Below are 11039 nucleotides of genomic sequence, written 5' to 3' on the forward strand. Positions count from 1 at the left end.
TCATATAGCTCTATAGGGCCTCAAATTGAAGAAGTTATAAACAATTCAATCTTAACTGTCCTCAATGACGGTTCCGCCACCCACACTCACAACTCTTTCACGTCTATTGATCTTACATTTGCCTCCGCATCACTGCTTTCTTTCTGTACGTGGTCCGTTAAAGACACTCTGTATGGAAGTGATCACTATCCCATAATTACAGAATAAATAGTAAAACACTACGCCTACCACCAAAATTTAAGATGGATAAAGCTGATTGGGATCTGTACCGCATCCTTTGTAAAGATAGCTTAATTTTCCTACAACCAACGACTTTAATCTTTTCGTCGCCAAAATAATAAAAGGTATTTAAGTGGCAGCCAACTGGTCATCGGTGGAACAATATTCCCACACAAAGATGTCCACAAATACTCCTGGACATCTCCTAGTGGTAACACGCGCATCCAGATCGACCACATTTGCATTAGCAGGAAATGGAGACACTCACTACTGGACGTTCGGAACAAAAGAAGAGCATCTATAGACAGTGATCATGAGTTGGTCACTGGAGAACTTGAAATAAAGTTGAACCGCAACTACTCAAGGAACACTGATAACAGCCAACACCGACGAGCGCCCCCCTGAACCTGCACCTCCTTAGCGACTCCACTCTGAGGACGAGAATGACGTCCACATTGCGGGAACAACAACAACAACGCACCTGCAGGCAGCTAAGGACCGCAGCTAAGCAAATAATTAGGCTGCATAAAACGCGAAAGAGCAGAGTGGATATCTAAAGGGACCTGGGACCTGATTAGAAGGAGGAACAATCTGAAGCCTCTGGCGGACCAGCTTACACAGAATCGTGATGAATATCGCGAACTGTGCAGAGCTGGAAAAGCGGAATCATCGTGAAGCTCCCCAAGAAAGGCGACTGCAACAACTGGAGAGGGATAACACTGCTCAACACTAGCTATAAAATCCTAGCTTCACAGCCAACACACGAAATTACATCTTTTAAACCTATTTTCCTTCTTCCTTGTTTAAGCAAAACACTTGAAAAAATGTTATCCAAAAGGCTTATGTGGTTTATTTCTAAACATAAACTTATCAGCATCCACCACACTGCATTTAAACAACAGCATAGCACTTTTGATTCGCTTTTGCAGCTCCACCATTATGCATCTGACGCCCAAAATCATGTTACCATACTGGCAACTGATTTTGAAAGGGCGTTCGATCGCGTAGGGCCGCATACAGTATTGGATCAACTTTCCCTGTGGGGGATAGGTCAAAAGACCTTTAACTTGACGAAGGCTTTCATGATCAATCGCTCATACCGAGTCAGAGTAAAAAACACTCTTTCCAAATTCTATTCCCTCCACAATGGCATCCCCTAAGAATCGCCTCTCTCAGTCGTATTGTTCATGATTGCCTTTCAGCCCTTTAATAACATTAATAATGCCATAATTTTTAGCAAGTGTAAGAACACTACTACACTAAATAATAAGTTTAAATAAATGCTGAACGAAATTCAAATCAATTAAAATTTTCCATATCTGTGAGAAACAACGCTGTACATACCCACCATTAGCTTTTAATAACATAGATATAGAACGCGTTCCTTCCCTTAAAAATCCTGCCTCCCTATCACCTGCCGTTAGCCGCTGAATTGGTGCATTCCCAACGACCCCAACTAAATACTTATTGGATGAAGCAGGACCACCAAACATTAAAGACAGAGTCGCCCAAACAACCTTCAAACTAATACCAAAACTCATGTGCTGAACGATCTCTATCCTTCACAAAGACTTTCAAATTGCCTTCAAACATCGGCGGAAATTCAAAATTCAATCTCCGATACGAAGATACATACAATTTGTGAAACACCCCGTCGTTGAAATAAGGTCATCCCGTCGCCCCCTTGGAAATTACGTATCACGGCCATCGACACTACAGTGTACTCCTACAGTGCTTAAACAGCTATTTGAAGAAGCTACCCATAAATACGCAGATCGGAAATGGCTGTACACAGACGGCTCAAAGTCCGACGCAACAACCACATTTGGAGTAGTAGATGAATGCGGATCAATTGTTTCTTGGGGTGTGCTACCCCACCACTTCCCGGTTTTTACCGCTGAAGCCTTAGCGATCATGAAGGCAATTAAATTTGCCCTCGAAGTCCAGGGAAGACATATTATCTGCAGTGATAGTCTGTCCACCCTGTAGGGAGTCCAAAACGTCTACAACAACAACAACCTTTTATGCAAAATTCGTCACCTGATCATAAAAAGCAGTTGCAAAATTAAGCTATTATGGGTCCCAGTTCATATAGGAATTAATGGAAATGAGTTAGCCGACAAAGTCGCTAAGCTAGCCAGTCGGGCTCCGTGCCATTCAATTATACCTGGAGTACAACAGGACATCTGGAAAAACATTAAAAAGATATTGCTCGACGAGTTAGAAGAATGGTCATCTTTTAACCACTGCACTGGTACAAACAATTCAACCCTGACAAAAAAGTTAACAATTTCCGCACTTTAAATTGGTTATTATATTATAAATTTTTGTTTATGTATAGTAATTAATATTAAAATAAATAAAAAATTAATAAATAAAATATGATTTTAACTACTTTTGGTGAATAAGCTAAACTAAATACAATTTCCGCCATTATTTTACTTTACTATATATATTAGCATTACCGTTTTGAGCGCTTTAGTGAGCATCGTTCAACTTTCGCTGCGTTGACGTCTGTGGAATCAGCATGCAAGCTTTTTACATTCATAATTCTCAAAATCTCTATGCTCATGTGTCGACAATTATTTCTGATATAAAATATTTAAACGATTACATTACCAAACAAGAGAGAACGCTATAGTCGAGTTCCCCGACTATCTGATACCCGTTACTCAGCTAGTGGACGGGAGAGTGAGAGCCTTAAACACAGTGTTTGGCGGTTTGTAGGCGTTATAGTGGGCGTGGCAGAAAGTTTTTTGGCAAATCGATAGAAATTTATAAAACTAATACAACAATGAAAAAATATGAAAACATTTTTCAAAAGTGTGGGCGTGGAAGTTTTTGGCGGTTTGTGGGCGTTAGAGTAGGCGTGGCAACATGAATCGACAAACTTGCACTGCGTCTATGTCTCTGAAGTCTGTATGCTTGATCTCAACTTTCTAGCTTTTGTAGTTCCTGAGATCACAGCGTTCATACGGACGGACAGACAGACGGACAGACGGACAGACGGACGGACGGACAGACGGACATGGTCATATCGACTCGGCTATTGGTCCTGATCAAGAATATATATACTTTATATGGTCGGAAACGCTTCCTTATGCCTGTTACATTCTTTTCAACGAATCTAGTATACCCTTTTACTCTACGAGTAACGGGTATAACTATCGCACACACGTAACGAAAAGTAATTTGTATATATTAAACTGATATACTGGTTCAATACGCATGGCGAATAAGTAAAGAAAATGAATAAATAAGTAAGCCTCTTTGTCGATTATTTCAAATTGAGTTTAGTTGAAACCAAAGCAAACTACAAAAGAAAATGCCCGTCTGGGTTAATTCTTTTGCGACGGATTAACCGGAAGGAACATTTTATATACTTTTTAAAGCATACAAATTCTTGGCCATGATAACTACTCCCGTCGATCCGCCTGTCGGTAAACTATAAACTTTAGGGTATTGGGTTTATGCATACATGTGGAAGTTTGTTTTAAGACACTTAGACACATTTTTAATTTATTTATATTTTTAGTTTTGCCAGTTTTTACTTTATACCAAAACTTATTGGCACATGTTCCAGTCAACTCCTAGCAAAACCTCAAGTATTATCCGTATCGCTCCATTGCTTTAGAAATTTTTAAAACCATGGCCAAACCGGCAGAGTGTTGTAAGAAATAAATTGAATAGATTAATTGCAGATTTCGTTTTTCTGTTCTTTCAAGACCAAAAAAAGTAAAAGGCCAAAAAAAGAAAAACATGGTGAAGTTCACCAGGTCCCGGTGGATCTGTGGCACGCTGAAAAGGTCTATTAATTAAATATATCTGCATCTCAGTACTAAAAGTCACCCAAGCCAAAAAAGAAATACTCTTAATTTGATATGTCGCTGAAAAAATATATTTGTTTTATTTACACTACGAGGTACGCCAGCACACGGAATTACATATATGTAGATTTAATCAAAGGCTTACCACTTTGCAGGTAAGTTTTCCGTACATAAACCACTTTTTTAGATAAATGTTTTTTAAATATTTGGAAATGCTTTTATTTTAATCACTTTTAAATTTGATTCTACATAAAGCGCTTTAAACCTTTAATAATTACGATGAGTTTAGTTCTCTCTTGTTTCTTTCTCCTGTGCTGCCTAATCGTATTTTAGGTTAACCCGATACAAATTTTCGGATGGCTTATAATTAGCAGCCACCTTAATGGGAGAAACTGCCATGCAATTTCTAATAAAATTACACACACACTTAACGTACTGTTTAGGATATTTGATGTAAATCTTAACGTGCTCGGCATCCTCGAAACATACTGACGATACCTGAATACCCTGATCGCGTCGAAGTCGAATAAATTTTTCCACATCTCGATAGGGAATAACAATGTCAGCTTTTGAATACAAAAAAAGCTGTGGGTATCTATTGGCTTCGTTTTTGAGATCGCAAAACGGACTGGAGCGTATTGGCGAAGACGGCACGAATAAGCTTTTTAAGGCAGAAACTGATTCCTGAAACGAAGTCAGCAGTAAATGCTGATAATCTATACCTATTAAATTCAACGGCACTAACCTCCACAAACCACATGATACTAAGTGTGATGGTTATAACCAGTGCAGCCAAGCAGTTGCAGCGCTTCTCCCTGCCATAGATGGCTGTAATGGCACGATACAGGCTTAATATCCTTCGCTCTCCAGGAGCAGAGTCAAAAATCACGCCACGAACCTGCAGCGGAGACTTGTGCTTCATCACAGCTAAATTAATATGTTGGTACAGGTATGCCCCGCCATTGGAAAATATGTGAAATATTAGTGGATGGGCGTCAAAATTCATATCCTGGATGAGTTTGAGGATTTTCTCGCCGATAGGAATCATTTCGGATCTCTTCCAAAATAGGCTGTCTACCGGAGCCGTGTATCGCACAGTAATAAGGCTGGAAATAGCGAAATTCCTTAATTAATGATTGTGTTGGTGTGTCAGCCTTTACACTTACCCCCGATCCTCATAAATTTTAGAGTATTTCATCAGGTATCGATCCTGGCAGCCCGCCCATCCCAACAGCATAACAATGGGCACGTGGCTATCCTCGCTGTCATGGTCCTTAGCTAGTACAAACTCATTTTTAGATGAAGTCTTTGGAAACTTAATGAAGTACTCTAACGTATCCTCGGGCTCTGGTGGAAAGGACCTAGGTGATGACTGAAGCCCAGAGGTTTGTGTGGTGGCCGGCGTTTCTTTATACTGGGTGGCTGTGCCGTCAGCTTTTAACCCGCACGAGTGCGAAGGCGATATCGACATATTGACATACTAATAGTTCTATGGGAAAAGTAATTATTTTTCGGTCGGTCGGGTTACGCAAAGACTACTTTTAGGGTACGGTTGGTACAACCTATATCGATTTTGTAAACTTCACGTTGTGTCAAAATTCGAGTGCGTGCGTTGGCTGTTAATTTCAATTTGTTTTTAAGCTATCTGCTTCAGCCCTTTGATTTGTGACACAGAACAGTCATCATCGTTTGACTGGCTTTTGCTGGCGATGTGATTCATCTAAAATTCCTTGCGACAGTAACTGGGTGCATTCAGGGAAGTAAATTATTGGGGTTGCTGCTTCTTGACGCATGGGATTTCCATGGGCTTGTCATGCGCATTAACTTTTCATTTCTTTTTGATCAGGGCTGTGTTTAAATTTGTACACCATTATATGACTTCCGCGAGCAAATCAATAGAAATTTACAAGACTAATGAATGAAAAAATATTAAATTATTTTCCAAAAGTGTGGGCGTGTCAGTTTTGGGTGGTTTGTGGGCGTTAGAGTGGGCGTGGCAACATGGGTCAACAAACTTGCGCTGCGTCTATGTCTCTGGAGTCTGTATGCTGTACCTCAATTTTCTAATTTTTATAAGTTCTGAGATCTCGACGGACGGACAAACGGAAGGACAGACGGACGGACAGATGGACAGACGGACGGACAGACGCTATAGTCGAGTTCCCCGACTATCTGATACCCGTTACTCAGCTGGTGGAAGTGCGAAGGAGCTTTGGGCAGTTTGTTGGCGTTATAGTGGGCGTGGCAGAAAGTTTTTTGGCAAATCGATAGAAATTTACAAGACCAATATAAAAATTAAAAAATATCAAAACATTTTTCAAAAGTGTGGGCGTGGCAGTTTTGGGCGTTTTATGGGCGTTAGAGTGGGCGTGGCAACATGAATCGACAAACTTGCGCTGCGTCTATGTTTCTGGAGTCTGTATGCTTAATCTCAACTTTCTAGCTTTTGTAGTTCCTGAGATCACAGCGTTCATACTGACGGACAGACGGACGGACAGACGGACGGACAGACGGACATGGCCAAATCGACTCGGCTATTGATCCTGATCAAGAATATATATACTTGATATGGTAGGAAACGCTTCCTTCTGCCTGTTACATACTTTTCAACGAATCTAGTATACGGGTATAACAAGAGAGAACGCTATAGTCGAGTTCCCCGACTATCTGATACCCGTTACTCAGCTGGTGGAAGTGCGAAGGAGAGAAACACTGAGAGTTTTTGGCTATTTGTGGGCGTTAGGGTGGGCGTGGCAAAAAGTTTTTTTGCAAATCGATAGAAACATTTTTCAAAAGTGTGGGAGTGGCAGCTTTGGGCGGTTTGTGGGCGTTACAGTTTTTTGGCAAATCGATAAAAATTTACAAGACTAATACAAAAATGAAAAAATATCAAACATTTTTCAAAAGTGTGGGCGTGGCAGTTTTGGGCGGTTTGTGGGCGTTAGAGTGGGCGTGGCAACATGAATCGACAAACTTTCTGTATTTGTAAATGTTAGTTTGTATCTTTCCTTATATTGGAAATTTTTAAAATTATTTTATAACCCTTTCAACCTTAAAGTTTCCTCCCGACTAAGATGATCTAGTCGAGACAGTGAAAAATACTATTGCGGGGTAACATTATCGAGTTGTTCAAAGTAATAGGGCCATTTGATGATAAAACATCAAATCTAACATTTTTTATAGGAAGACAAAATATATTTTTATTTGGATCCCATATTTATTGTGGATCCTATGTCTATAAGAAATTTGTACCTTTGCGTGTTATTTCTATGTAATCGTGATGTCCGGGGCTGTTAACTGAAAATTTTCGTTTGGTTCTGAGTTATTTTAATTTTGTTCGTCAATAGACATCTTTGTTTTTTCACTGTCCGGTGGTCTTCGTCGTTTGGTAATCGGGAAGTTAGTATTATTACATGTTGAGAATTATAGCACTTGAGGGTATGTATTTCCCCTAAAATGTGCTGTTTCAGGATTTTGGGTTACATGAAAAGTTGTGGGAAAGGACTTTTGTAAATAATTGGTTCTGTGTGCGCCACGTAGGTTGGTTGTTAGGCATCTGCTGGAGGCATGTATTGATTAAATACATTTTAAATACATAATAAAACAAGAGAGAACGCTATAGTCGAGTTCCCCGACTATCTGATACCCGTTACTCAGCTAGTGGGAGAAGGAGAGTCTTAAACACAATTTTTGGCGGTTTGTAGGCGTTATAGTGGGCGTGGCAGAAAGTTTTTTTGCCAAATCGATAGAAATTTACAAGACCAATATAAAAATGAAAAAATATCAAAACATTTTTCAAAAGTGTGGGCGTAGCAGCTTTGGGCGGTTTGTGGGCGTGGCAACATGAATCGACAAACTTGCGCTGCTTCTACGTCTCTGAAGTCTGTATGCTTAATCTCAACTTTCTAGCTTTTGTAGTTCTTGAGATCTCGACGTTCATACGGACGGACAGACGGACATGGCCAGATCGACACCGGCTATTGATCCTGATCAAAAATATATATACTTTATATGGTCGGAAACGCTTCCTTCTGCCTGTTACATACTTTTCAACGAATCTAGTATACCCTTTTACTCTACGAGTAACGGGTATAAATATTAAATACATACATAAATATTGTGGGTAAGTGGGTTGATATTGAGATTTGGTATTTGTATTGAAATTTTGTGATTCAGAATTCTGAATAGGATTTAAGGTTTATTACGGTTTTCCGGATTTTTATTTAATTCCAAATTATTATGTTTTTCCTAAATTCCCTTGTTTTGTGCAATAGCTCGATACCATCTAAAGTTTGTAATATCATGATTAGTTGTGAAGAAATGGGTTGGTATATTTTTGATCAGTATTTTGTTGGAATCTTTAATTTACTGAACATAAGTAAGTAGAAAATTTGTTTCATTACCTTTCAGGTGTTTTTATACCCGTTACTCGTAGAGTAAAAGGGTATACTAGATTCGTTGAAAAGTATGTAACAGGCAGAAGGAAGCGTTTCCGACCATATAAAGTATATATATTCTTGATCAGGATCAGTAGCCGAGTCGATCTGGCCATGTCCGTCTGTCCGTCCGTCTGTCTGTCCGTCTGTCCGTATGAACGTCGAGATCTCAGGAACTACAAAAGCTAGAAAGTTGAGATTAAGTATACAGACTCCAGGGACATAGACGTAGCGCAAGTTTGTCAATTCAGGTTACCACTTTTTGCCACGCCCACTCTAACGCCCACAAACCGTCCAAAGCTGCCACGCCCACACTTTTGAAAAATGTTTTGATATTTTTTCATTTTTGTATTAGTCTTGTACATTTCTATCTATTTGCCAAAAAACTTTTGGCCACGCCCACTCTAACGCCCACAAACCTCCAAAAACTGTCCTTCGCACTTACACTAGCTGAGTAACGGGTATCAGATAGTCGGGGAACTCGACTATAGCGTTCTCTCTTGTTTTTAAATCAACATTTGACGTCGTCTTTCCGCTTTTCGCAGAATGTTCTCAGCTTCAGCAGTTTATAGTTCGGTGTTTGTGGTTTGAATTCTGCGGCTAGTCTCGATTTGAGGGTAGGCCAATCTTCGATGTTCGGAAGTCCCAAGGATCGTTTTACCAAAGAGATTAGAATAACAATATGCGTAACGCCATACGATTTTTTTGAACAGGATTTTTTTGTGCTGGCTCTAGAGTTGGCTCCAGGCTCTCTCGAAATTTTGTTTAATAGTCAGAGAGCGGTAAGCTCCAGAGCGAGCAGCTCTCTCGTACGCATACAGAGACAGCCGAACACTGCATGTGTGCACATGTATGCTCATGCATTGTAAATTTGACAAAATATGATCTTTTTACAAGTTCTTAGGTTTCGAATATACATATAGATTTGTACCCGTTTCTCGTAGAGATTCGTTGAAAACTATGTAACAGACAGAAGGAAACGTTTCCGACCATATCATGACTCAGTTCTATAGGGACAGGGCCCTAGATACTTTTGTTAGGGGTTTGAGAGGAGACTTACACTCACTCGCATATCTCTGCGTACACCACAATTTTAAAATTAAACTTTGAACAGCAATGGTTTGGCCACTTATGCATATAATTATTCCATTATTTTTTTAAACTTAACTTTAATTTATTGTTTATAATATGACATTTTTTTTAGAATTATTGAACAATATATTACATTTTATTTTTAATTTTAAACTTAATACTATACAAAAATGTGTACGCAGAGATATGCGAGTGAGTGTACCTAAACTTCTGGGTATTAAAGAACCACGAAATTTGCCCCAAGCACTACACTTGTGCCAGAAGCTTGAGAACCAAAATTTCAGGACAGCTCATGCCAGCTATAGGATTCAGGTTTTTAGACAAGCAAAAGGTTTATCGGTACCCTTAACCAGAAACGAGATCAATTATAATGATGTTCCAGTGGTGCGACAACAACCACATCTATACCAACAATTATTTCGTCAAGGTCCACCACAACAATACCACTGTACAAACAATTTAGACCACAGTCATTCCCAAGAAACATAGCTGTCAATAACGGGTTTCCAACCCCACCACCTCGACCATTGGCACTTAAACCATTACCAAAACGAACAAATTAACATGACCGAAAAAGACTACTATCAAATCCTGGAACAGGAAACCGGAGTAGGAGTATTCTATGAGACCCTACAAGAATACACAGATACGGAAGACGTATTAGTACCAGACCATACGGAAGAAGAACCTACAGATTTACATTTTTTAGAATTACCCGCTCCTCCTTGCCATAGTTCGAAGCAAATGTAGGGGGCGGGAAGACATTGAAAATTCTAATTGACACGGGATCAAATACAAATTCTATGCAGCTTCGTTGGGGGTCTAACCCAATACCCAATGAAAAACCATTCGAAGCAATCTCAGTAGGAGGTAGCATTAAAATTTCCCACCATATAACAGCTGATTTGTTTAACATTTCCGACGTTACCATTACACTTTTCTTACTTCCCACACTAAAAACATTTAATGCTATTCTAGGAAACGATAGTCTGAAAGAATTGCAAACTACTATTTACACCAATAAGAATCTAATGATTATAAAAAACCGTGTACAATTACATATTAAGGAAAAGAAACTGGAGGCAGTGAACAGCATTTGCCCCCCTACCGACCTTATGACTCCACCACAAATCAAAGAACTAAATGAACTGTCCAATAAATACCCACAACTCTTTGCCAGGCCGAACGAAAAGTTAACGTTCGTAAGTAACGTCAAAGCGGACATACGGACAAAATCGGACGGACCTGTCAATTCAAAATTTTATCAATACCCTATGTCTCTCAAAGAGGAGGTAGACAGACAAGTAAAGGCACTCTTCAATGATGGCATCATTCGACCCTCAAGGTCACCTTACAATTCACCAGTCTGGATTGTCCCCAAAAAAACTGATGCATCTGGAGAAAAAAAATATAGGATGGTTAAAGACTACCGCAAGTTGAATAAAGTAACTATTGCGGATAAATA

The 11039-nt window shown here is 39.5% G+C and overlaps 1 protein-coding gene across 1 annotated transcript; it reads right to left on the reverse strand.

Moving 5' to 3' along the window:
• Window positions 1–4238: 4238 nt before the first annotated feature.
• Window positions 4239–5807, reverse strand: LOC120458839 (transmembrane protein 53). The gene is made up of 3 exons (XM_039646664.2): window positions 5213–5807; window positions 4792–5152; window positions 4239–4730 (listed from the first exon to the last, which is right to left on the reverse strand). The coding sequence occupies exons 1-3, from the start codon at window positions 5515–5517 to the stop codon at window positions 4365–4367; spliced, it is 1032 nt and encodes a 343-aa protein (XP_039502598.1). The 5' UTR covers window positions 5518–5807; the 3' UTR covers window positions 4239–4364.
• Between the last annotated feature and the right edge of the window lie 5232 nt (window positions 5808–11039).

The sequence above is a fragment of the Drosophila santomea genome, chromosome 2L (genome assembly GCF_016746245.2).
Source record: "Drosophila santomea strain STO CAGO 1482 chromosome 2L, Prin_Dsan_1.1, whole genome shotgun sequence".
NCBI lineage: Eukaryota > Metazoa > Arthropoda > Insecta > Diptera > Drosophilidae > Drosophila > Drosophila santomea.

What these genes read in the sequence shown, in the direction of transcription:
- LOC120458839 (XM_039646664.2), bottom strand. Translation starts at nt 5,517, where the DNA reads ATGTCGATATCGCCTTCGCACTCGTGCGGGTTAAAAGCTGACGGCACA. An exon ending in AAAATTTATGAGGATCGGGG is followed by an intron (nt 5,153 to 5,212) that starts GTAAGTGTAAAG and finishes CGCTATTTCCAG; the next exon opens with CCTTATTACTGTGCGATACA. An exon ending in GTATCATGTGGTTTGTGGAG is followed by an intron (nt 4,731 to 4,791) that starts GTTAGTGCCGTT and finishes ACTTCGTTTCAG; the next exon opens with GAATCAGTTTCTGCCTTAAA.